Genomic DNA, 26172 nt, shown 5'->3' on the forward strand with positions numbered 1-26172 from the left:
GCTCACACACACACACGCATTTACAATAAACATAATACACCCTTACAATCCTTGTCTAGCACAACGCTAAATTGGCGCAAAATTCAAAAATCCAATATAAATGAACCCATGCACAAATGTTTGCTAACAATTGGGCTACGAAATTCGATTCAAATCAAAATTTTGAGAAATATGTTTGCTTTTCAAGTCGCCATTATCCACAATAACGAATCCGAGTGAGATTCATTTAATTTATTTAACTTTATATTTTCTTTCTTTTTATTGCCAATTGCGACTTGCGAATCGCCAATCGCCAATCGTCTCGTGATCAAAATGGGCGATCCCACTTGTTTGTTGCTTCACTGCCTCCCATCACACGACAAACGACCAAAACCAAAACCAAAACCAAAACTAAAATCAAAACTAAAACCCAACACTCTGACCATTGGTTGCCATGTAAAGATTTGAAACATTGTCTCCATACAGAAACCTGTCGCCGACACATCCCAGCATGATGTCCATAACGCCCATGCGCCTACCAGGGGCGCGTATGCCGCCGCTGCGCACACCGATGCCCCGTGAATACGGTAAGTTGGGCAAATACGCCAATAAGTGAACCCAATCGATAATTCTCATCCAAGTATCAAACAAAAATATGTATGTATATATATATATATCTATATATATATATCTACTTAACGAGTGCACATGTCTGTGGCTCCCAAAATGAGAGAAAAACTGAAATCGCAGGATATTAAACAAAGAATTATCTAACTAATGTTGTTAAACGAAAATTTGATTTAGTTTTGTAGTTCTTATTGCGAATACCAAACGAGTGTTACCATCGAGAGGCACCTTGTTTCTTAGGTTTAATGTTTAGTTAAATTTTAGATAAATGTATTGCTACAATGCCACAGCAAACTAACCCTTAACAACTGAAGTTGTTTAACCATAACTAGACAGAAGCAATTAATTGGTCTGCAGCTTAACAATATTTGGTTCTTCATTAAACACCTTTTATCGTTTTTATCGTCTCTCTCATTTTAGTTAGTTATTTTAAGGTTAGAAAGCGCGCTGCCCACTAACTTGTACGCTCGTGCCCTCCCAACTAATACTAATACTACACACACACTCACACTCACACACATACACACATACAGTCACACTCACACTCACATTCACACACAACGCCCCCTAGCACCACCTGTCCTACACAGTCTTGTACAAAAGTATTCAGCTAGATTGAGACTAACCAATTGACAATTGGCATATGATTAAACCAATTTGCGCACACACATAACCAAATTTTGATTTATAATTTTCACATTTGTGCTAAACGTAAATAATTCATATTTGCAAGTTTTGTATGTCAATGCTCTCTCTCTCTCTCTCTCTCTCTTTCTCTCCTTTGTTTCTATCCATTTGTCATAATTTGTTTGCATGTGCGTTTCTTTTCGATGTTGTCTTTTCCATATTATCTTCGGCTCTCCTCCTACAACATCTTCAAGATGCTCCTAGTCTCTGACAACAACTATTAACTTACTAATACCACTACACATAGTTAGACTTAACCTCTAAACGTTGTTCATAGCTGTGTTTATCATAATTAAACGTTGCAATTGTGTTCTCTGTGTAGCGAATGTTAAGCACCCTGTATACTGTTTGATGTTTTATCACCGGTAAGTAATCCAAGTCATCAATCTACTTAATTCTACATTTGTATCGAATGTGTATGTGTGTGTCTGCCACGCCCACCATATAGTCTCCATCAGCGTTAAGAACGCGCCCAATTCGTGTTAAAAAATTGGTAAAACGCAGCTACGACAGGTTCTTCTCCCACACCCTCACGCACACACATGCATACACACCCTTAAGCACACACGCACACATCCACAAACACTCTCACAATTTAACAGTCGAATTATTCCTTAATTAACCTGAAACCTTTAACCACAATCCTACCCCAACCACATTGTGCAAAATTCTAGACTACGATTATGATTATTTTGGCTATTCGGAATTTCGTCCCGGTTTTGGTGCTGATTCGTACTATGATGATGTCTATCGCGCCTATGAAGGCGAATACAGCTATTATGATTATCCGAATACCGCCAGCGGCAATGGAGCTGCCGGCGGCGTTGGCAGCGCTGCTGTAGCCATGTCTAACAATTCGGGGGGCGGCGCCGTCTCCCTAAACGCCTCGCAGCGTCCAAGATCCCAGCAAGGTGGCTCGGCCAATTCGCCTGTGATTATGGTGCGTGCTCTAAACCGTTCAATTATGCTCTTAGTCTCGCGGAATCACAGTTACAGTCGTTGCCCACAGTTACAATTACAACACGCACTCAGAAATACAATTGATAAAACTAGTAGCTACTTACTGTAGAATTGTAATTCGTAAATTCGTAAATGTAGTTTGAAAAGCGACTTCGTTTGCGTCCTGCTGACAGCTGAAATTGGCACCGTGAAAAGCTCAATGCACTTGCAAAGCTCAATTACTATAATAAAGCTGCTCATGTGTCATTTTCAGCCAGTGTCATTATAATGCGATTCGTGCTGAAAGCTGAAATTGGCACCATGAAAAGCTCAATGCACTTGCAAAGCTCGATTGCTGTAATAAAGCTCCTCTTGTGCCATTTACAGCTGATGCCGATTGTTTCTTTTTTTTATTTTGATTTTAATGAGCTTTGCTTCCAGCGTTTTTTGTTTTTGCTTTTTAAGCCAAACATTAATTTTGGAAATTTTTTTATATTTTCATTTACACAAATCAAAATTTGCATGTTTAATGCTGCCAACTGCACACGACCCACAACAATTAACACAGCGCAGCACATCATTCCACACACACACACCACCACCACCAGCACCACCACCACCAACACAAACACCACCACCTACTACAGCTCACAGACCCTCACAAAAGCTTTTGGCCAACATTTGAGCAATGGAAACAAATTTATGATTTATTATGCTACGCTTTATGCTTTATGCCCTGGAAACTAACAAACCAAAACCAAATTGAATTGTTACACCCTGCGCTTTATGCTTTTATTAAACATTGCCTTAATTGCATTAAATGCTTTATATTGCTATGCTTTTTTTATTTTAATTTTATTTATTAATTATTATTTTTCCAACGTGCTTCTTAAAGTTTGTTAAATTAATTAAGTTAAAATGCTTTTTAGTTACAACAACAAAAACATAGCATACTTTTAAGAAACGCCCATTGCTTTAGTTAAATGCTTTAATTATTTTACAATTGTTTACGAAAAATTTAGTAAATTAATTGATTTTGTGTCAATCGCAAGCAAACAGAAAGCTATACAAACAAGTTCTACATAAATTGAGCTGAAGCTCGTTTATAAACAAGACACTTGAATTCTTGCTCTGTGATTTGTTAAGTACTAAATTACATATATTATAAAAGACAGTAAAGTTTGCATTTGTTGCTCAAAGCGAGCACATTTAGTATACACCAAAGACAATACACCAGAGACACACAAATATATATATATAATTAGCATTTTTTTTCTCAATCAGACGTAAATTTCATACATACATATTTACTACATATAAACATTAAATATCTACATACTTATATTATTGTATGTAAATACAAGAATCTAACGCGTTTATTTCGATTTTTCTTTTCTTTCTTTTCTTTTAATATATGTTCTTGTTATACTATTTATATATATATTTATATGTGTATATATATATATATTACAATATATATATATAAATATATATATGCAATTAAATCATTTGTTTTTCGGTAACAAAAAATTTTCTAAACTTTGCAAACCAAAACAAAAAAAAATTATATATATGTTCGTCAAATTCAAACAAAATTCCAAAAAAAAAATCCATAAATTAATGCAACCAAACAACCAACGACCATTCATAACCAAAAATCTATCGACAAACTTTTTGATTCAAAAATCAACCAAAAAAAAAAAATTATATAAAAACCCAAAATCCCCGCTATTCAATTTTGCCCAACCGTCTTTTTCTCTCTTAAAATCAAATTTCGAAATTTGCAACTGCATTCGACAACTAAATTCCAAATCCAAATGTATTTTATTCGCTTAATTTAATTTCATTTGAAATGACCAAATTTGACAATTATCTTGGCGATCCATATATATTATATATATCTTACACACAATTTATATTATGTAAAAAAAAAATACTGTTAAACTGCAAAAATTCGAAATCGAACCAAAAAACAAATCAAAACCAACGCTCGAATACCTGGAATATCTGAATATGGAATCATATGGAATGCCACGCTCTGGAATATAAATATAATATATCGAATCGAAATACACCACACACCAACACAACACACACACACACACACACACACACACACACGAAATGCACACTATCACACATACACGCCCACACACACACTACAAAATGCATGCATGCCATGATGATGTGGATGATGATGATGATGATGGTGATGATCATGACTAGGGGGCTGGCCGTGGGCATGGAATCACAGTCCCGCGTGGCCGAGCCGTTGGCCAACGTGGCAGCATCAGTCGTCTGGGGGCCCAACCAGCGCCACAGGCGGCGCCAGCGGTGGCGGCGGTGGGACAGGCGGCGGCGGCTCATCGGGGGGCGGCCACCGTTCAGGGGGCTCCGGCAGCAACCGGGGGGGTCCGTGGGGTGGCACCAATGCGTCCCAGCGCTCCTGGCACCCAGCACGTCAAGCCGCTACAAAATTTACCAGGTGAGCTCAACAACCACAACAACAAAAAACAACAGCAACAAACCAAACCAAAACAAAACAAAACAAACATCAAACCCAAAGTCCAAACAACGTCCAAATGCAACATTGCAACAACTGCAGCAACAGCAGCAGCAGCAGCAACAACCACCGACACGAACACCATCAAACAGCAACAACAGCAACAACCTAAAAATGCATAACAATACAAATTCATATAAATTAATAAGTAAAGCCAAGTAAAATGCTACTCCCAGCCCACACACACACACACACACACACACACCAACACTCACACACACACACACACATCGTACAAACCGTCGGTCTTACATGGTCTGAACCGCCCGAAAAGCTTGTTATGGGAGCATCGTCAGGTTCACTTAAATGTCGTGTTTTTTCTTTTATTAATATTCTTTTTCCTTTTTGCATTTTGTAAACGTGTTTCAATGTTGTAAATTTTTTGTCAACAAACTTTGCCAATTCATTAATATTTTCTCTTTATATATTTATCCTTTAAATGTCCATATATATATATATACATATATATTTAAATTATAAATATATTTTCTTACTGTAGTTTTTGCCTCCTGCTGCTTTTGGATTTTTGGCCACGATCATTTTCATTTTGAATATCATTTCGACAGCGCTCAAATGTAGGCTACAATTCTTGCATGCTCCTAGTTCGGGCTTGCCAAAAGCAGCAAGCAGCTCACACACACACACACACACACACACACACACTGCATACACACACACACACACACACACACACACTGCATACACACACCAAACTACATACACACACACACACACACAATCACTTGCAAATATGTATATGGAAAGCCACTATAACAAATTATATGAATGCATATATATGTTTATGTACATATGTATGTAACTTGATGTGTAAACGTTTATGAATCGATTAGTATTTAAATATATCACCCTAACAATGACCGCCAAGCCCCGCCACGCCCCGCGCCCACCGTCCCCCCTCCCCTGCTACTACTGGTAGATAATGTTGTCAAATGTCAGTGGAGAGCTGAAGATACACCCCTTTTGTCGCCCCTTAGAAGCAGCTACCCGACAATAAACAAATTTGACGTACGTGTATATAATTTTTTTTTACACTTTGGTTACCAACTTAAACTAGAAACAAATATCTGATGCGTTGGCACAATAAATATATTTTTCTAAATTTTGAGTATTAATATAAATGTATTTGTCATATTAAATAAGTTCATGCTTTGCTAATCATTTTATTTAGCAAAAACCGTTCAATATTAGTAACCATATCCTCTACACAAACATAATATAAATACATAAAATATATAAATAAATAACACCTGTACATTTATGTTTTTATTTCGTATAAATACTTGTATATATACTCTTATTTTTTTTTTTTTGTACACCAAATACTAATCGATTCGTGTTTGACTATTATACACACACACACATAAACACTTACACTTAATATAATATAATTTGTTATAAATTTAATTATGGCTGCATATACATATATATAAACGTGCCCTAATGTTGCACGCTTTTGCCGCCAGCTCTATTCGTATTGGCCAAAGCAAAAGCGTGGCACACACTACAATACACACTTATACTTATATATATATCTCAACATCTTTAGTTTACACGCTTCACCTACATATATACGCCTACATTTTGTATTGTCCATACACATTTTGTAAGCTTTTTTTTCTACCTTAAATAGAGAACGGCTTCATTTACTGTACACACCACACTCGAAATTGTAAAAAAAAAAAACAATAGATAGAAGAAGAAAAAAAAACCAAATAAAATCTGTTTCTAGCTGGATCTGCACTCAAGACTTACATGGAGGGCAACTAAGCGTAGCTCCTCGGTCGTCAGTTCCGTGCGCAGCGACGAGAGTCGCTCGCCGAGCAAGAAACTGAAGCGTCAGAGCTCCTCAAGTAACAAAATTAAGTCACACAAATCCAAGAAGCATTCACGCAAGTCCAAGTCATCTCGTACCGAAAAGAAAGAAAAAAAGAGGAGCTCTAACTAAAAACAAAAAAAAAAAAAACCAAGAAAAGAAAACAAATTATAATACACAATCAACCAACACATACAAGCTAATATGCCTGATTTTGCGAAATCCTTATTCGAGAAACACATGCACACACACACACACACACACACACACCCCTCTCTCCCTCTCAATATTTTTTTTTTCTTTTTTCTAAAAGGCAGATCAGTTCAATTACTCAAGAATTTTTAAACGACGAAGATATCGTTATTTCAAAATCAAAGCAATATTAACGCAAAATTCCAAATTAACAGGCGAACAAGACACAGCCAGCGAATTGTGTTCAAGATACAGCGCTCCATTCAAAGACATCAAAAAGGAAAAGGCCAAACGACTTAATGAAAACACACTGTACCCCACCACCACCACCCACCCAACCCCCTTACACACTTAATTCATACATGTGGCTTAAAAAGCGATAATATCATGTACAATGTTTTATCTTACACCTGCACATAAACACACACACACACACACACAAACTCACACACACACACACACCTCTCACGCACACTCATACATCTGTGTCATGTTTGTGTACAAATAACAAGTCCCCGACGTTTATGTCCAATTAATAAGATTTTTCTACATTTTGTTGTGTAATTGTACGCAGAAAAAAAAAACAATTTAAATGAGCTACCTAATAAAAAAATCGAAAAATCTGTGTGTGTATATTACTATATTTTATTTATTAACAAAACGATAAAGTTATAAAAAATAACTAAATATAAAACCAAATAAATCCATAGCCCAGCAAAAAAAAACCAAAAAAAAATATCCAAAATGAAAACAAAAAATAATATGAAAGAACTCTGTTCCATTTGTAGTATTAACAACCAATTTTAACTCTCTCTTTTTTCTCTTTTGAAATCCGTTCCACACCCAAAACATACGCCCACGCGCGCGCCTATGAAAAACAACACATACACACACTCACACACATACACTCAAACCACACACACACACACACATCAATGGCATACGCATTCCTGTTGAACAACTGCAGTAGTCGGTAAACGTAAGTTCGATGGAGGTCACCAAAATCCGGCAGATGTTAAGCGACGTTACCAGAGCGGTTTAATAGGAAATGGCGGCAGTTGGGGCAGTTTACCGCTACCACAGCAACCCTTAGGCACAAATGGTGAACAGTGGTATATGGATACGTTTTCGGCATGGAGTTAAAAAAAAATCACACACACAAATAACAGCAGCTACAGTTAATAAATGAAAAACCACACGCGGAATTTAGAAGGCACACCAACAATAACAAACAGCTACAGCATAAATACACATGCATGCATATATATATGTATATGTATCTGTGTGTGTGTGTATATATATGTATCTTTTTATCTTTTCCAACTCTACAACGAGCGTGGCTGAAACTTGAAAAAGCAATAAATCCTATATAACAAAAACATAATTATATTTAGCAATTGGGCTTTATGTAACCCTTTAAGAAAATGTTATTTTTTTTCGTTGCACATCTCACTCTCTATAAATCCGAAGAAAATATTTAATACCAATATATATATATATATAGCATATATCTATAGACTTGCCGCAGCATTTTAGCAAACACATTTCGTTCGACTTCATAATGATATAAAAATAATAATTAGAGCATTATGCTAAACATATTTTAAATGCAAAAGATGAAAGGAAAAACCCATGTAAAATCCACTTTTTAAAATTCGACAACTGCATACGTTTTTAACTTGAAATCGAAACAATAATTGAGCATATAAAAACAAAATGAGAAAAGAGAAAAAAATAAATAACTACGTATATAATCTATTTATATCGGTATATAGTGCAGTTAGGCTCGTATATTGATTTTTAAAACTTAAGCAACTTTTTTATACATAACGCGAAAACCAAATTGAAAAACAAACAAATATTATATATATTAACATTTTACTACTATTTGTATACAAAGCGAATCAAACGGCAAATTAAATAGGAATCTAATTGTATGAGAAATTGCACGTTAACAACAACAACAACAAAAACAATGAGTAAACAAATATATAAAGAAATTTCCTTCAAATGTAAATATAAAAATAAAAAGAAATTAAAAAATTACAAGAAATTAAAGCTCTAAAAATTGATCAAATTAATCAAATTGATAAAAGTAATTCAGAAGCAAAGCTTAATGAAGAAACATTGACTGAAATTATATAAAAAAAAAAAAAAACAAATGCAAAAACAAAATATGATAAAAAATAAATAAAATATTAAATAGTTTGGCGTTGAGAGTTAAGAAAACTAAAAAATTAGAGCGCAGCAGCAAGTGGCATTATTATATAATGTCTGGCGCTGCACGTTGGCAAGACTTTCTGATTAAATTGAACTATTTTAGGTAACTTGAAATCAATTAAAAACCAGCAACAAATTATGTAGAGCTAAGAAATTGCACAAAACAATGGCAAATGATAATTTAAAAATATATACACGCAAAAGATACAAGATACAGCTAAAGCTACAGCTACAGATACAAAATGCAGCAGTCCAAGAACTGAATAGCTGCTATCGATAAGCAACGAATTAGTAGGAGAAACACACACACACATACACACACACTCACACACACAGACATCACAGTTTAACAAACAATTAATAGGAACTATAAATTTTACAAGCGATAATATTATAGGGAATTTAATAACGGTAACTAAGCAAATAAACATTAATATATACAAAAACTAAATTACGAAATCAATTAGCCAACGCGTCTAGCAGCAGCTCTCAAAGATTTAACTTACAACAACAACAACAAAAACATTTAAAACTAAAAAGAAACTTCCAAGTTATATACACAACTTTTCCTAAATATTATTTTCGATACTTGTCCTTAAAAGTTGACATACTTTTAGAGTGCTGTCACAGATTCAAAGCAAATCGAAACGTATAAACACACACACATACATATATTTAGCAACTCTATAATAATATATAAATAAGCATTATTTAACTGTAACTCCATGCCTCCTAGACGACAAACATCAATGCGAAAATGAAATATGTGAAACAAAAGATACTTTTGGCTAAAATATTTGTTGAAATTGTGTACAATTTTAATTTTTTCCTTTCGGTTTATTCCAATCGATATATTTTATTTTATTTTTTTTTTTTTGCTAGATCTCAAGTAAATAATAACATAAAAATGTATAAACAATTAAATTAGTTATAATCAAATAACAAGCAAAACTTCCAATTTTAAACTCAAGAACAAAACGAATGTAGATGAAGATGAAGATAAAGATGATGTTTGAAAGAGTAGGCGTGAGATTTTTTAAAAGCGTATCTATAAACATTGTTCAGCAAGCGCCTAAAACGGAATATATGATATTTTAAAATTTAATCACAACACACACACAGACACACACATACAGCTCCAGATACAGATAAAGATAGACACAGACACCAAGCAGTTGCCTAAAGTTAAATATATACGAAGAGCAAAAAATAATTTTAAACTTGCGCAAAACAAAAGAAAACAAAACAAATTTGCAACACCAGCAAAGAACTTTAAAACATAATAATAATAATAATAATACATTAGCAAACAACAATAAGAACATTTACTACAAATTCTAAATGACCATAGTTAAGCTTAACTTTAGTAACACACTCACACACACACACACTCAACACACAGATAAACGTATACCCTAATATTTAAAAGTACACCCTTGCAACAGAGTAAACTGCAGCCGCAGCAGCCGCAGCAAAGTGTGCGCCATTTTCTAACTAAATAAATCTAAAACATTGAAAAATATTTAAAAAGCGAAAACGAAAAAAAAAACAAAAACAATCACAAATATTTAACCAATTTTTTTGTACTAAGTTTCGTTGTGCACATTTTTTTTTTCTCTTTTTTTGTGTCCACTTTTCATCAATTGTTGCCTACGAAAGTTTATTATTTTTTTTATCCATTTATATATTTTTTGTTTAACACACACACACAAACAAAGCAAAATGAAAAAGAAACAGAAATTTTGTACGCCGCGCATTTTTGCATGTTAAACAATTTTGTTTATGCCTTAAAAAAAATGAAAGAAGAAAGATAACGAAATTTGGAAATTTTTGGTGACTTTGAAACTTGAACCCATTTTCAAATTGCAAATATACATATGTATACATATAATTAATGATAAAGTTTTGTTTAATTTGATGCTGTACTGATTTTATATTGTTTTAAATTTGTAATTTTTAATTGTAAGTCTTAATTGTTAATGTGTTTTTAATTGTAAACTACAAAACAAATTGGCAAAACCTGTTACACAATCCGTTCAAGTTTTCACTTTGGTTAAAAACGAAAAGCAACAAAATTTATAAAAAAAAAAAAAAACCAAAAAAAAAATTAAATACAATACAAAAGTCATTTGAATTATGTGCCGCTGCTGCCTTTGCAGTCATATAATTGTTTTGAAAAATCCTCTACCCCCCCCCCCCCCCCCCCACTCTTGTTTTGGAATTACCCAAATTTGTTGTTTCGAAAACCCCAAGCCCCCCGCCCCCTGCCCTTTATATTTTTGTGTTAAATATGTATTGTAATTTGTAATTTTGTTTAATTTTTTTCGGGAAAGCAAAAACGTTTGGCAAAATTAGTTTTTAATTTGAATATTTAGTTTTGTTTGTGCGCTTAAGTTTTCAATATTATGTTATATAAATCAATATATATATATACATATATATATATATATATAAACAAATATATAATAAACTATATGAATATTAATTTTTAGCAAAATATTTTTACGCATAAACTTAAAGCCCTAATGTTAAAAATATTTACCGAACTTATTTGTTTAGCTGTTTAATTGGTTTTAATTTTCAACATTTTTGTGTATCGTAAAAGCAGAAGCGCAAGCACATTTTCGACCTTTGACCCAGCTCTGATATACTTACATAATATCTAACAATAATAACTGTATACGTGTGTAAATTGAATTTCAACAAATAAATCGTGCAACGCAAACAAAATATAACAATATTAAATAAATAGAACTATAAACAAAAATTGCAAAAGGCGCGTGGAAACTGAGTAAAAATAAAAAAAAAAACCGGAAAATTCAAAAAAATGTAGAAAACAAAACAACAACAAAAACTTTACATGAATTGTGATGATGCAAAGGCAAGATTTAATCATAATTACTAAATCTATATATACATACATATATATAAAATATATCTTTCTCTATAAAAATACAAAAGCATATATATATATATATATATATATATATATATGTGTGAGTACATAGTGTATATGTAGATGTAGGAGTGTATAATCTAACTTTACTTTTAAACAGACTGCGTACGTATTAAAAATTTTTAAAATTAATTTGTGTAAAATGTTTTAAGTTTTGAAAAATTGGCAAATAAAGAAAACAATAAAAATTAATAAATCAAAAAAAAAAAACACGCTTGAATATTGAATTCGTATACCAACAGTACGCGAGAGTGCAAAAAATCTTTTCCAAATTAATCCAATTTTTTTTTTTTTTTTTTGAATTTTTCAGCAAAACTCAAAGTTAATGTTGGTATTTGAACCTATATTTCAAGAGCCCATCAAATTGGATTAAAGCGCAGCTGTTTAGAATGCAGGGAGTATTAGAAGCGGCTCAAATAGTATCCGTTGTTTCCTGGCAGCCGGCAAATCCACAGCGTGATTTGCACAAACAATTAGAACAGTCAGTTTCCAGTGTCAGTTGTTTACACAAATACACTAATACTTTCAATCGGGACAATATTTTTTATAATGCATTGTCGAAAATGTATACACTTAGAGAATATTTTGTTTTTGCATTGTTTTTATCAGCGGCACAATTGCGCGATTAATTTTTATTCACAACACAATATGAAACGAATTCTTTTTATATATGTATACTTATAGTTTGTGTGTGTTTTATATATATATCTACTTTTTTTTTGAAGAAATTGTAATTGTTTTTAGAAAGAACATCGTTTTATATAATTACTAATCCCTGAAACCAGCATCACAATACATTTGCATACATGTCACACGTATGAAGGACTTATATAAACCGTAAACGTAACGTCGCCAATTATTAAAGAAAAGTCGAAAATGAGAGAAACGTATAGAACTAAAGTTAATGATCATTTCAAGAACATTCTGAAATGCAGGAGAAACAGCGAAAGGAAGCAACAACTTTTACGTCATATAAAACAATTATTGTTAACGAAGAAAATAAAAGTGAGAAGCATATTGTACTAAAATATTTGATATACATACATTTGTTATTATTTGTAATACAAAAATTAAATAAAATTGCATCCAGATAATAAATAAAAAATAAAAAAAATTAAATAAACAATGCAAAACAAGACTTGTGCTCACTTCACATTCAGGCGTAACTTATGCATTCAAAGGCCGAAATAAAACAACACTTTCCATAAACATAATAAAAGAAAGTATGTATATTGGTTATTTTATCAAGAATACAAATACTTTTAAAAGCATTTACTACGTGAATTTGATTTGCTGCGACTATTGGTGCTGCGCCGCGTAGAACTATCCACACTTCTGCTGGCCAAATCGTCGTCCAATGCAGTTTCATCAACACTGGCATCATCCTCGGGTATTTCCTCATCGCTATTCGTCTCGTTGATAAGAGATCCCCTGGGCGTTACAATTGCATCGCCATGCAGATCCTTGTTGTCCAAAATGCTAATGTGGAAAGCGGCGTGGCACTTGTTGGCCGCCAGCAAGGCTTTCATTCGAAACACTAGTGTTTCCAGTGTTTCACGCAGGCTGGGAATGTAGCTTATGATGGCCGTGTTCTTTATGGACTTTGAATGACAGCACAGGTTGTGCAAAAACTTTGTCACATTCTGTAATTCGCGAAGGAACTTGGTAAGCCGTTCGGGACTGTCGCGCACAATAGTCTCAAGAACAGACAGACCATGTTGTAGCAGCAGCTTCAGGAACAGCTGTGAGTGCTTCAAAAACAAGGCAAAGTTCCGTGGCTGCTCCACTTTCTTGACAATCTCCAACAGGCCATTTAGTAAGCATATAGTTGACTCCCAAAGTTTAAACCGATCACCTTCGATGTAGCCGCTGCACTGGGCGTTCAGTGTGCTAATGAGAATCTCACACAAGCCACGAAACAGCAAAGGAAAGTTGGCCCTGCAAAACCCGATAAATTAATTTTCTGGAAAAATGCATTTAATTGATATAACTTACTTTTTGATATTGGGTATCGATTCTAAGGCCATATCTTTTTTATTTAGAATCAGGCACTCATCCCCAAGTGCCAGTAAAATATCCTTTTGCCGTTCAAAAGGTGAATCCTTAAGAAATCCTTTAATCAGCTCGTCAAGATGAATGTTACATTGTGCGCCCTTCTCCACGCTACCCGAGTAGTGGTACCACTTACGTCGCAGCATATTGGTGCATAATTTGCCTAAATAGGCAACAAGTTCAGAAGGTCTCATTAAGTATAATAATTGGAACTTACGCATATCTTCGCCCTGCTGAACACTGCGCTGGGCTGCCGTTTCGCCGGAACAGCTCAACTTCCGCAAGCTGCGCAACAGATGCTGGAGCTGCACAGCTGTACCAAGAACCAACACCGATTCCTCATATTTAAGGAAGTAATCAAAAATCTGCGACGCAATGCGTCCGATGACTGGCTTTTTGGCTGTCTTCCGTTGTCCAGGTGGCAGCAGGGCATTTAAAGATGCTGCCGGGACAATAATCTATCAATCAAATGGACTCATAGGTATGTTCTACTTACACTGCAGCAGATCTGTCTTGGACTTGTCACTCCATTCGTTCCATGAGAAATACAAAGCAAAGAATTGAATGCATAGACCAAAGCAAGTTTTTACATAGTTGAAACGATCCTTGAACAGATCCAAATTACTGTGCACACTATTTACTTTTTCCAGTTCCTCATCAATGTGCGCTCGCAGAGTGATTAAACGCATATGGATTTCGCCTAGACATTTCTGTAAATCTGATAAAAAATGTTCCGGCTTAGCCACATACGACCTTAAGGAATCCGCTTCATTTACGTCCTGGTGCCCATTGATAATAGTGTCCAATTTATGCACCAAATCTGTGAGTATAAAACGCAATTCTAGCAAACCCAAATGGGTGCCCACTTCATCCGCTTCCAGTGGATAGTTCAGGCTAAAGGGTTGCTCTTTCAGCAACACTATTATTCCCACATCAAGCTGCCTAAAACGCTCAATGGGTCCATATAATTGTTCAAAATTGATTTTGCATTTAACGGACTTGCACGCACCCAACTTGATGGTCAAATCGTTAAGTTTTGTTTGGTCCATGCTTTGGGGCTCCTCTGTAATCGTTTCGTTATTAATTGCCTTGGCCTTACTTGTGGCAGTCCTTTTGTCGCGCACAACTTGCAGTGTTGCGGATTGCTTGGGATTGCTTAGGAACTGGCAAGGCGGCGGCGCAAAACCAATGGGCGCATGCGCCAAAAGCGGCTTTAGTCTTTGCTCTGTGCAAATCAAATCGGCGAGACGCTTTAGAACCCGCTTGCGTGTTGCCTCATCCTTCTGGGAAGCGAAGGCACAAGTCGTAACTCGCATCCAGTTGATCGTGTGAAAGTAAATGCACAAAATGCGCTTTTGCAATTCCTCATCATAATTGTCAAAGATGGCCAAATAATTCGGATCATCAAAGAACGAGGGCAGCACAATGGCGCAACCTTGCAGTGCATTAACCAACTCCAGACTGTACTGATAGCGTTGATTGTGCAACACGCTGACCAGGTGAAAGAGTGGAGCAAGCACATAAACCGAGTCACAGGCACTGAAAAGGTTACAGCTATAGTTTGGACAGATGTTAAAGTATAAACGTGCACTTGAACTCACTTGCCATTTGGACTCAAAACCAGTTCAGATATATTAATGCCAATATCAAGGACAGCTGCTTCAGTATTTACATTTGTATCGTCTAATTCATTGATGTTCTTCTGACATTCTAGCCTTATGCCTCTGCAAGAACATACGCTTATGGTAAGTGGAAATGGTAGTCCTAAGAAATGGGCTTACTTGATTGTGTTCGGCTGATGATCATTCACAAAGCTCTGCTGGAAGCGATAGGTCATCAGCTCACAGAGCCACATCAGAAACTGATTGTCCAGCATATAAATCGACTCTTGGTTGTAGTAGCGGATATTCAAAACACTGGCCAACTCATCGTAAAACAATGCCAGCAATTCAGGAGAGTTACATATAGCTGACTGGGTGAGCACTGAATATTGAAAGAAAATTAATAACTTGATTTCCAAGAACTAACCTAATATATTTACTTATCAGGTTAGCTGCCTGCTTGCTGCGTCCATCTGGCAACGAGGTAATGCTGTCCACGCTGGTTTGCAAATCCTCGTTGTTCATAAGCAACGTTTCAATGCGTGCAATGGCATCAATCAGCTGCACGCAGCCAATGATGCCCTGCCTCTTGACATATTCGGTGCGATTGATTTGCTGCTTTTTTACAACCATTTCGATCTGATCCTGCAGCGGCACACACTCTGGCAATTTGGGTTCGGGGAATGCAACGTGACACAGCAAGTCCATGGCAAGGCGTGTTTGTGGCAACGTCAAATCGCTAAGGCGATCGAGCAACGGCATCAACAACATGGCACAGTTCTGCACGTGCTTAGGATTCTTCCGCTGCAGTTCGCGCAGTAATGTCAAGGTGGTGGTCACATGCTGTGCAGATTTGTCAAAGGTTAGCTCCAACAGTTTCTTAAGTATGCTTTTTTGTATCGAGTTGCAGATTTTAAAGAGTACACTGTACCAAATAGGCATACGGTTAATGAAGAGTAAGCATAGATATCCAATAGAACCCACCTGTAGGCAGCTTTGGCAAAATCAGCAACAATGCGATTCTTTTCACGCATAAAGTCATGCAGTATGTGCATCAGGGTGCCAATATGTTGCTCCAATATATGCGGAAAGTGCGTTTTTATTTCATCCAATATGTTTACTGTGATATGCTCTAGTTTAATGCGTCGGCGCAACTGCACAATTACAAAGAAAGATACATTAGAGACAATCAGATATTGTCTGGATAGCACCTACAAGATTTTCGATATATAATGTGTTATCCTCGTTGATGTGTATGAGCAGCAACAGCATTATAAAATCAAACGATCTGCAAAGTGTTTAGCGAACAGTTCAAATGGATAATCATATATATCACATAAAGTTAAAATTACTTGAATTCGCTGGCAGGCAAACCGCTGATGGTTCGCTGCCACATTTGATAAAATCGTTTGGAGCGCTTAAGACCCTGTTGCAGGAAACCAAAGAGCTCCAATTGTGATTGCTTATCGTTGGCAGCAGGCGTGTCACTTGCAGGAGAGCTTTCTCTTTGCGATCTATGACGCCAGGTGAAGATTTCGCGCAATGTGGAGACCAGCTGAAAAATGCAAGACAATTATTATAATTATAATTAACAACAAGAAAGAAGAGTTATTATTGGAATGCCAAAAACTCAAAACTCTTGCGGACATACAATAAAAGTTCGTTCTGAAATCGTGAAGAAACAAATTTCAACAAGCGTTCAAATAATGGCAGCTTGCAATTAAGGGGTCCAAACCGGCCCAGTTCGACATATGCGGTAGAATAGGTTGTTGGATCATGGCCATAACTACTCAAATATGCATACTGACACTACACATTTCCAATTGTCTCTGGCTTAGCGCTAAAAAAAAATGTATTTGTATTGTACCTCACGCACGACAACGTCTGTGTCCTGATTGAGACTATTAAGCAAGATGCGTATGAGATGCGGCAGTGTCTACAAAGAATTGATTTGTAAAAATTTATAAGTTAGTGCGCAATATATTTCAATTGAGTGAGATTACCACATTCGAGCAATTGCTTTCGTCCTTGATGAACTCCAGGATACGTTCGCGAAGTTTTCCCTGTGTCCTAGCACTTAGCGTCAAATTGCTTAACATTTGTAGTGTGGTCAATTGAAAAAGATCTTTGCTGCTCGAATAATTAATGCTAGATGGGACAGACAACAGTTAACAGAGAGAGCTTCACTTATAAGGACACTTAATGACATACGTGAGCAGCTCGACAAAATCGTCGTGTTTACTTCCGTCCAGCAAATACTCAGCGCTGCTTATGATATCCAATTTAGACGGCTCTGAGGCGTTGTTGAAGATGCGTTCGATGTGTGCATAGATCTGATCACTATGCGACAGCGTTAGGTATCGCAATTGGGCAAGCATCAGTGGAAGCAAGGGCAGGCAACCCGGCACCGTTTGCACTCGCTCCAACTTGGCAATCTCCTCGATTTTGTTAAAAAGCACCTCAAGGCAGGGCTCGCGTAGAAAGTCGATCATCAGAAAGTTGATGAACATGCTGTTCTGTGATTGATACACCTGCTCTTCTCCAGCAGTGTCTATGGTGCAGCCACTAAGCAGTTTCTGGGCCAGTTTCGATTTGGGCGCAAGCGCTACGTTTAGGCCCGTTTTAAAGGTTTCAATATTTTCGGGATATTTTGGAGAGCGCACCAATATGTCACGTAGCTTAGAGACAATAGCAATGTGATCGCAGGACAGCACAAATGTGTCCGCTTGGTCCAGTTGCACACCAGCGTTCAGGAGCACCATCTCAAAGAAGCTATTCGGCTGGCGGGAACTGTTGATCCTAGACGATGACTGGGTGCGACCCAATGTAGCGGCCAATGCGAGGCTGTGTTGCGACAGGAAGCGTTGCGTTTGCTCCTGGGAAGCTGGTATATTCTCTTCCTCACTTTCGCCAGTCAATGTCTCGATTGTAGCATCTGTTTTTTGGGCAGCTGGAACGCGCTTCAAAGACAACAACAATTTTGCTTATGATATCACGCACAGCATATTCTGTGATCACTTACCGGTATTTTAATTGTTGCATTCTCATCAATTGTGTTTAGCCCTAGTTGGGCATTGGTGCGTTTCTTAAATTTACGATACATAATGGATAATTCGCGCAATTTGTCGTGTTTAACAACAAAATTTGATGAAAAATACTTTTAAAATGAAATTCGCCGGTGCGCCAGGTACAGCAATAAAATATCGATAGCTATATATCGATTGAATATTTATAATAGTCGCACAACATTTTCTGTTAATTGGTATTTCTGTTAAACTGGCGGCAATGCTATAAAATTTCAATGCTAATCGTAAAGTATCGAAAGAGCAAGTTTAAAAAAAAAGTACTCAGAGTTTTCAAAATTAAACGAGATACTTACTTTTTGTCACCAAGTAACATTAGGTAAAAAGTTTTTCTTTCAAAAACCCATAAGAAATTTTCAGTTGTAATTCAAAATTCCAACGTTAGTAACTTCACTTTTTATTGAATATATAAGGATGAACAGTACTGTTGCTAAGTCTATTATTGTTTTTAAATATTTTAAATAAATATTGGTGTACGTTTAATACAAAGCATCTTTGCTACATATGTGTGTATATGATCGTTGGATATAAATTGTTAAATGTGCAAATATTGCAATTAACTACATGTGAATCTAATGGAAAACTTCCATATAATACTATAAATATTTGATTATAAACGTGATTGTAAATTTAAAGCCATTTTTCTTGAGTCAAATGTTCAATTTGCTTAACGATAACTTGTCAACTTATTTATATAATGGCATTACCTAATTATTTATATATTAAAAGTGCAATAAACTCTAACATGGATTAATAATATATGTATGAATTCTAAAAAGGAAGTACAAAATGTTTTTGGGTGATTATGTCAGCAATTGACGTATGTACGAAGAGTATTTCTCCTTTGTTCTTAATATAGAAAATCACTAATTTGGCTTCGGTTAGTATTGCTATATAGTTAAGTATTGTTTGATGTTTATGATCACATCGATGCAGTCCATAACGGATAATATGCCTTTCAACATCTGATTTATGTGTCGTTCTATAACTCATTCTCATTCTCTTCTCAATCCAAACTGTAATTGTTTCTGTTTGTTGCTTCGTTGTTTTTGTTCAAATATCAAATTATTGCTTTTTCGCACGACGTCTTTTATAGCCAGTCATTTGCCTCAATAGCTGCGAGTTCTCATCATCCATGTCCAAATTGGGCTCCCAGAGGCGTAGTCTTTTTGGTATGTATATCAGACCCAGTAGAGTAATTGCTGTAGATGGATATTGGAATGATTAATTGTGACATATGTATTTCTTACAGTATTTACTCACTATTCAAGACGCAAGGGAAGATAACGTAAAAGTTCAAAGTGCTCGAACGAAAGTAGAGTGCTTCAGTGGCATAGAAGACCATGGTAAGTGCCAAAGAACAGCCACCCATGCTGACAACGCTGTTCTCGAGAGACAATAACTATTACACTGTATTACCTTATGTATTTACCTAATACTTACGGCCTGTAGTGTATATACAGAGTACAGTGCACCAATGCGATTGCCTTTAGAAGACAGTACATGCCAATTATGCGAGATATAGTATAATCACCTAAAAGATTGAAATTTAGTTATATTACATGTACAAAGGTGGCACTTATATCTACCCTCGATGAACTGCGTATCGCTGTGATCGCCCAGAAAACTTCGCCGCTCGATATAGCTGCGAAACGCTGTGCCCAGATCCATAAAAGCAACAAACGCTATCCAACCACGAAAGGCGTAGAGCAGACGCTCGCGGGGTCGACTGCTGGCTGACTGCATTGCAGCCCTGAAAGGCACAAAATCACAATATATACAATTTACTTAATCAACGTCGTAAAAATATATGCTTGTATACGCAATGCCGGCCGGTAACTCTATAAATCGTCGCCCCACTTAACCCATGCGCAACGGTTTCAGGTGGGCGCTGGGTAAAATCGATATCACACCCACACCCACACCCACACCCACACCTGGCACCTTTATTATTTATGCAACGGCAAATATTTACACATGGGCCAATTAATAGCTGCACGCGAGCACGTGCTATGCGCACCCGGATGCGTGCCCCGGACACGCTTGAGGCTATTTATTTTCAGTCAACAAATGCGATGCCAGGGTCACCCCGAGCAACGGTATTTGTGGCATGCAATTCATAAATTGTAACTTTGTTTTGTGTACTCTTTCTTTTTGTTTTTGGCTTTGCTTACATTGCGAATGTCTTTTAGATTTCTAGGCACACGCGGCGTATGATGAATATACAATTATTATAGCACCGAGTTATTATTATGACAAAATGTAGCGTTTAACGATTGATTTTATCATTTTCCTTTTATCAACGCATTTTGCAACTGTTTGCCGCGACGCTTCGACGCAGATTGAAATCTTCAAACGCCAAGAAGCTTTTATGCAATGCGGGAGCTTTCGTGCCACTGGCCGGCCGGCTGTTTCAAATTGTACCGTAAAAGTTCTAGCCGTGACAGCAATTTAATAATAGATAAATACTTTTGATGTTAGCATCCGTTAATTTGAAAATCTCGTCTTTTGATTAAAAATGAGAACGAACAAAAACTCAATTCAGCTTTGTCATTTTTATTACGAAAAAAGTATAAAAAAAACAAGTTTTAACAAACTCAAATAAACAACTAAAATGTGTGTCAAGTTCTATGGCTCTCTCTGCTTATTAGTCGCCATTTTAATCTTTGCCAATAGTCGCTTCGGTTTTGCGATATTCAGCATAATCCACAAACCCATCGTTATTGATATCCATGGATTTCAGCACATAGTCTATGGTCTCCTCTAGCGCCTTATCGGTATACACGGAGCCCGTTTTGTGCTCCGGCTCCGCGGTTCCGTCGGCAGCCTTCTTTGGATCTTCAACTGAAATGACAAAGAAAAGGTTAAGTCTTAAATGTAATGATTAAAACTTTAAGTTCCTTTTAAGGCTAATTCCACCATGTCATAGGCTAACTAGAGATTATTCATATTTTGGTTTGTTCTATTTTTATTTTGTAGGTCATTTTTATTTGCTAAAAACACGTTTCTTATAATGAATTGCATGCGCATATAAAGTATATATCTATCAATTTCTAAAGATCAATTGAATGCAATAGTTTCAGAACATTTCGCTTGTTTTTTTTTTTTTATTTTCTTTCTTTTGTACAAAACAAATGTTTACACAATCAGCCTTTTTTTTCGCTGCTTTAAAGTGACGCCTAAAATTAACTTCATATTGAACGAATAACTAAAATTAGGGAAAGATTAAACAGAAAAACAAACAGTTTAATTGCACTGATCACAAAAGGAGATTCGTGTGTGCTATTATTCGAATTTTTGAGAAGTTGTGTAATAAATTATACAATTTGTTCAAAGAAGTTGCCCGATTGGAATGCTTGTAGCATGTTCAAAACATTTGTTTGAAGTATATTACAATTTGAGCTGCAATTGTTTGCGCCCAAATTTCAATTTGTATGTGGTGTGTGTGTGTGTGTGTGTGTTTGTGGTGAAACATGAGTACATGTAGCTGCACAATGCGGACCAAGACACTTAGACAGACATAACTATGCTGGATTGGTTTATGCAAGCTGAATCGATTGAACTAGATACTAATGGATTGGCTGCTGTTGTGGAGGCTGCTGCTGCTGCTGCTGTTGCTGTTGCTGCTGATGTTTTTCGGCAGCCTTCTGCTGAGCCTTAATAAACTCCGGATAATCGATGAAACCGTCATGCGATGTGTCGTCCATTTGCAGTATGGGGTCAATGAGCGCCACCAGCTCTTCGTCTGAGAATACTTTCTCCTCTACATGGGGCTTCTCGCCATTGGGCTGCTCTTTGCTGCCTTGCTCTACATACGGTTGATTTGAGATATGAATTATTAAAGCCACATGCCAAATGGGTTTAGATAATGTTGAACATGACCAGAACCATAACCAGAAGAAGCACAACCAGCCGAAATGTAGAAAAATTTTGTATATGCAAATAAAGGTAAAACAAAACACATGAATCAAACAAAACCAAAATCAACGCAAATATTTTAAGCAAGCTACAGACATGAAATACATAAATGAGTGGTACCCAGCGGTGCTTACCGTGCCAGTGGATCAGAGATTTGATCAGTTCACAGCCATCCAGTTTGTTGTTGTTGTCCGAATCGTGCATTTTGAAGTAATGGAACTGCAACTCAGCCTCGGACATTTTGCTCGTATCGATGGGCACTTGCATGTGCTCCTGGATGTGACTATAAAAAGATAATACATAAGTAAATAAACAGGTGCAAAGTTATCTATGCATATGATAAGAATATTTCCGTTACGATTCGGTTAATTTACAATACAGTTTCAGTCAGCATTGATTAATGGCAATTATCTTGTAGTTTGATAATTTTGTCAGGGCAGACACTTACGCACGCTCTTGCTGAATGTTGCCCGTATTCAAAACCTGCTGTGGCTGTCCATGATGATGTCCGCCCGCCTGCTGCTGATGATTCGGCACCTGTTGTGGATGCTGTTGCACAGGCTGCTGCATTTGTTGCTGCTGATGGATCTGCTGTTGTTGTTGTTGTTGTTGTTGTTGTTGCACGGGCACCTGCTGATATTGTACTTGCTGTTGTTGCTGCGGGACAGGCACCTGTGAATATAGGTTGGCATATTAGTTGCCTTGAATAGCAGCCGTATCCCTGACAACCACTCACATATTGCTGCGGCGGCACGCCGGGCGCAGCGTGTCCCTGTTGTTGGTACTGCTGTGGAGGTGGCGGCTGTTGGTGATGTTGTGGAACTTGGTGGGGCACTTGTTGCTGTTCCACATGACAAATAGTAGTAAGTAAGTTTGTAAGTCAACATCCAGCTGGTTGCACATTATATAAAAATATTCAGCATTTAATTCTACTCACATAATGCTGAGGATTTACGCCGGGTGCCACACGCTGTGCGCTGCTGTAGCCAACTAGGGCAAGCAGCAAGGCTGCTGTAAAGTCTGGCAGATGCATTTATGTGGAAGCGCTAATTTCGTTTGCGAGGATTTCGAATTTGGTGGCACGCACAATCACCACGTAGCTACTAGCTAGCTCAGCTATCAAAACACACACGTACACAAATTGATTCTGCTTCTTCACCTTTTGCCAGTTACACAGCACGACAGCTGTTGCACAGGTAAGCTACCTATCGAATTTGTTATCGGCCGTTTTCAACAAGGTGGCAGCGCCCTAAAATTTAATCCACAACCTGTTTGAGTTTTCATTCGTTTATTTATTTTGCTTAAAGTTTGAATAAGAAAACAATTTAAATGGTATAGTATAGCAAAAGTTCTTTTTACAGAGTTCCGCCAACTAAAAATAATACAAGCTTTTCAAAGTGTCCACTTGCAAGCATTTATTAAAACTACTTTCCACTTGACTGAATGTCCCCATTTCCCATTTTAATTATTATGCTAATTACTTTCTGAATTTACTTTCTTTTTGTGCGTAGGCTCGCTACTTTAAAGAACAGGATATCGATGGTAATTATACTAAGCATAAAATAGTCACTGCATGATTTCATTCCGAAAATATGCTTATCTATGTTTCTCCTTCCCCCGTAGAATTCCGCGAGTGTTTTTATCTTTTTGCTCGTTCGGGCCAAATTAACAATTTGGACGAACTAACGGTAAGCATTATTCATTTCAAAAATTTCTGAGCAACATTTCAGTTAATTTTGATCCAACAGGTCATTATGCGCTCCTTGGGCTTGTCACCCACTATACAAGAACTAGTTTCGTATCTGAAGCAAAAGAATGGAAAAATGAGTTTTGCAGACTTTCTGGATATCATGCACCAGCACTCTTCGGTGGAGAATCTACCAGACGAGGTGATTGCCGCTTTCAAAGCAGCCGATCCACAGAACAAGGGCACAATATCTGCAAAGCAGCTACGCAATTTGCTACAAAACTGGGGCGAGGGCTTGTCCGTCCGCGAGGTGGATAACATATTCAGGGAGGCGAATGTCAACAATAATAGCACCGTACGCTACGCTGATTTTGTGAAAATAGCCTGTGCACCGGTCCCAGATTATTACTAGACCAAAAGCACCCTGCAGGCAGCTGGCAAACAAGCGTGCTTTACATTCCAGTACTTATTTCAAATCTTATACTAAAACAAGCATGCACAATGCAATAAAGTTCACAACAATTGTATTTATGAAAAGTTTGTGGATTTATTAAAATGCGAAACTTTTCAACATGTTGAGAAGGTTCGACAGCCGATCTTAGTTGGCAATGGTGACCTCAACCTCTACTCCGGGCTCAATGTTGATCGAGGTGATCTTCTTAACGATCTCAGATGGAGAGTGCAAATCGATGATGCGCTTGTGTATTCTCATCTAAAATGTAGGAGGGAGAGAAGAGAATTAGTAAAAACACGCTTTCAAAATCGAGGTAAATTCTCAATTAATATATTGTCGAATTCGGAGAGCCAAATTGTGTGGGTTACCAGCAAAGTGGACTATGAGAATACGTTTAATCTGGGCAAATCGATGATACTGTGCAAAGGTAGTTTAAGTGCCAAAGCACGATATCTGATCTGTCCATTTAAGAACAATCGATGGCTGAACTTGAGACTCACCTGGAAACGATCCCAGGTCTTGGAACCCTCACCGCAAGGAGTCTTACGGGTGGTGATGCGTAGGATCTTGGTCGGCATGCGCACTGGGCCCTGAAATTTAAAATATTTTCAATTAGTTTCTGGAAAAAGCAATATGATGCAAACTTTTCGTTTGTTGCGTGAATCATATAATATCTTCACACTGTTTATCTCAATGTGAAAATAATGTCCAACTCAAGCATTTGATCTAGCATTTAATATTGACTAGGCTAAGTGGCAAGCAGGCACACAAAACCTCCAGGTAAATGCGGGCAAAGAATATTGAGATATCTACACGCGGCAGCGTTCTTCTTCTTACCTTGACACGCAGATTCTGGTTCTTGGCACCGTTGATTAAATCACGGCACACATTCTCCAAGGAGCGTACGTTCCTGGAAGTCAGAGTGATGCGAATGCGGTGTACAGATGCAGAATCGCCGCCATGGGGCTTCTCAATGTCTTTAGGAGCAGCAGCCTACAAGCAAAGAAAAAAAGTGAATTTGTGAGGTTATGTTACACACAATTGCACGCTCAACACGTGCAGTGTTTTTTATAACATTTCTTCTAAAAACGCGGAATACTTGATTGTTGCAAGCCGAGACAATATTGTATTTAAATAATTACCATTTTTAGCAATTTATCTGGTCGAGATAGTCAAATCTTTTTATTTTGAGCAGCGCTGAACCAGTTAACTTGCTGGTCAAAAACGAAATGGGACGAGTGCCAGTCACAACGCCACGAGCTGCAGCTATGCTCAGCGTTGCCACTCAGCCAAACAAACATCTGGCAACACAAGTTCAATACGCGCCGTTCACAACAACGCGCCAAACATCTCTTTTTGAATCAAATAATACACAAGTTG

The 26172-nt window shown here is 36.9% G+C and overlaps 6 protein-coding genes across 26 annotated transcripts in view; 2 read left to right on the top strand and 4 right to left on the bottom strand.

The window, feature by feature from the left end:
* The window catches only part of Syp (synaptotagmin binding cytoplasmic RNA interacting protein), a 51156-nt gene extending 38129 nt beyond the window's left edge, over positions 1-13027 (top strand). For 6 of the 19 annotated variants that reach the window (XM_015171518.3, XM_015171519.3, XM_015171515.3 and 3 more), the window contains 4 exons: positions 442-566; positions 1968-2233; positions 4459-4717; positions 7789-11921. In XM_015171518.3, coding sequence (XP_015027004.1) covers positions 442-566; positions 1968-2233; positions 4459-4717; positions 7789-7964 — 826 coding nt within the window. In that variant the 3' untranslated portion in view covers positions 7965-11921. Of the gene's footprint in view, positions 1-441; positions 567-1967; positions 2234-4458; positions 4718-6545; positions 7455-7788; positions 11922-12307 lie in introns of those variants that run through there. The other 13 variants (XM_015171516.3, XM_015171517.3, XM_015171508.3 and 10 more) reach the window with 11 other exon arrangements.
* Positions 13028-13202: 175 nt separating this feature from the next.
* On the bottom strand, positions 13203-18900 carry Fancd2. Of its 2 annotated transcripts, none has more exons than XM_015172110.3 (14): positions 18673-18900; positions 17862-18610; positions 17657-17798; positions 17518-17586; positions 17003-17205; positions 16866-16938; positions 16635-16804; positions 16091-16575; positions 15831-16032; positions 15651-15773; positions 14546-15588; positions 14267-14491; positions 13993-14212; positions 13203-13935 (listed from the first exon to the last, which is right to left on the bottom strand). In XM_015172110.3, exons 1-14 carry the CDS (start codon positions 18751-18753, stop codon positions 13260-13262), a joined length of 4461 nt encoding a protein of 1486 aa, XP_015027596.1. In that variant the 5' UTR covers positions 18754-18900; the 3' UTR covers positions 13203-13259. The 2 variants fall into 2 exon arrangements, with proteins under 2 accessions (XP_015027596.1, XP_002054151.1); XM_002054115.4 differs by having other exon boundaries at positions 17654-17798; positions 18673-18898.
* A 224-nt stretch (positions 18901-19124) lies between these two features.
* LOC6629765 (uncharacterized) lies at positions 19125-21083 on the bottom strand. Its single transcript, XM_002054114.4, has 5 exons — positions 20908-21083; positions 20323-20486; positions 20177-20267; positions 19997-20115; positions 19125-19935 (listed from the first exon to the last, which is right to left on the bottom strand). Coding segments are annotated over exons 1-5 (513 nt in total). The 5' UTR covers positions 20910-21083; the 3' UTR covers positions 19125-19798.
* Positions 21084-21273: 190 nt separating this feature from the next.
* LOC6629763 (lymphotoxin beta receptor inhibitor) lies at positions 21274-23798 on the bottom strand. 2 transcript variants are annotated; one of them, XM_015172109.3, is made up of 5 exons: positions 23589-23798; positions 23388-23492; positions 23100-23323; positions 22786-22934; positions 21274-21577 (listed from the first exon to the last, which is right to left on the bottom strand). In XM_015172109.3, exons 1-5 carry the CDS (start codon positions 23682-23684, stop codon positions 21393-21395), a joined length of 759 nt encoding a protein of 252 aa, XP_015027595.1. In that variant the 5' UTR covers positions 23685-23798; the 3' UTR covers positions 21274-21392. The 2 variants fall into 2 exon arrangements, with proteins under 2 accessions (XP_015027595.1, XP_002054148.1); XM_002054112.4 differs by lacking the exon at positions 21274-21577 and adding an exon at positions 21784-22541 and having other exon boundaries at positions 23589-23796.
* Positions 23799-23851: 53 nt separating this feature from the next.
* Positions 23852-24875, top strand: LOC26531304 (calmodulin-like protein 4). The gene is made up of 4 exons (XM_015172397.3): positions 23852-23983; positions 24163-24193; positions 24275-24339; positions 24400-24875. Exons 1-4 carry the CDS (start codon positions 23981-23983, stop codon positions 24748-24750), a joined length of 450 nt encoding a protein of 149 aa, XP_015027883.1. The 5' UTR covers positions 23852-23980; the 3' UTR covers positions 24751-24875.
* Positions 24861-26089, bottom strand: RpS20 (ribosomal protein S20). Its single transcript, XM_002054110.3, has 4 exons — positions 25935-26089; positions 25630-25785; positions 25293-25382; positions 24861-25050 (listed from the first exon to the last, which is right to left on the bottom strand). The coding sequence occupies exons 1-4, from the start codon at positions 25935-25937 to the stop codon at positions 24937-24939; spliced, it is 363 nt and encodes a 120-aa protein (XP_002054146.2). The 5' UTR covers positions 25938-26089; the 3' UTR covers positions 24861-24936.
* Positions 26090-26172: the final 83 nt, after the last annotated feature.

Source organism: Drosophila virilis, chromosome 2, assembly GCF_030788295.1.
Source record: "Drosophila virilis strain 15010-1051.87 chromosome 2, Dvir_AGI_RSII-ME, whole genome shotgun sequence".
Lineage (NCBI taxonomy): Eukaryota > Metazoa > Arthropoda > Insecta > Diptera > Drosophilidae > Drosophila > Drosophila virilis.

Excerpts from the sequence above, each read along its gene's own strand:
- Fancd2 (XM_002054115.4), bottom strand. The coding sequence starts at position 18,753 with ATGTATCGTAAATTTAAGAAACGCACCAATGCCCAACTAGGGCTAAAC. Across the intron at positions 17,587-17,653 it reads AAAGCAATTGCTCGAATGTG|ACACTGCCGCATCTCATACG; the intron begins GTAATCTCACTC and ends AATTCTTTGTAG. Across the intron at positions 16,939-17,002 it reads TTGCCTGCCAGCGAATTCAA|ATCGTTTGATTTTATAATGC; the intron begins GTAATTTTAACT and ends AACACTTTGCAG.
- RpS20 (XM_002054110.3), bottom strand. Across the intron at positions 25,383-25,629 it reads ACCAGAATCTGCGTGTCAAG|GGCCCAGTGCGCATGCCGAC; the intron begins GTAAGAAGAAGA and ends TTTAAATTTCAG. Across the intron at positions 25,051-25,292 it reads AGACCTGGGATCGTTTCCAG|ATGAGAATACACAAGCGCAT; the intron begins GTGAGTCTCAAG and ends CCTACATTTTAG.
- LOC6629765 (XM_002054114.4), bottom strand. Across the intron at positions 20,268-20,322 it reads CGATACGCAGTTCATCGAGG|GTGATTATACTATATCTCGC; the intron begins GTAGATATAAGT and ends TCAATCTTTTAG. Across the intron at positions 19,936-19,996 it reads CTTCCCTTGCGTCTTGAATA|CAATTACTCTACTGGGTCTG; the intron begins GTGAGTAAATAC and ends ATCCATCTACAG.
- LOC6629763 (XM_002054112.4), bottom strand. The coding sequence starts at position 23,684 with ATGCATCTGCCAGACTTTACAGCAGCCTTGCTGCTTGCCCTAGTTGGC. Across the intron at positions 23,493-23,588 it reads GCGTAAATCCTCAGCATTAT|CAACAAGTGCCCCACCAAGT; the intron begins GTGAGTAGAATT and ends CATGTGGAACAG. Across the intron at positions 23,324-23,387 it reads GCGTGCCGCCGCAGCAATAT|GTGCCTGTCCCGCAGCAACA; the intron begins GTGAGTGGTTGT and ends CTATATTCACAG.
- LOC26531304 (XM_015172397.3), top strand. Across the intron at positions 24,194-24,274 it reads TAAAGAACAGGATATCGATG|AATTCCGCGAGTGTTTTTAT; the intron begins GTAATTATACTA and ends CTTCCCCCGTAG. Across the intron at positions 24,340-24,399 it reads ACAATTTGGACGAACTAACG|GTCATTATGCGCTCCTTGGG; the intron begins GTAAGCATTATT and ends TTGATCCAACAG.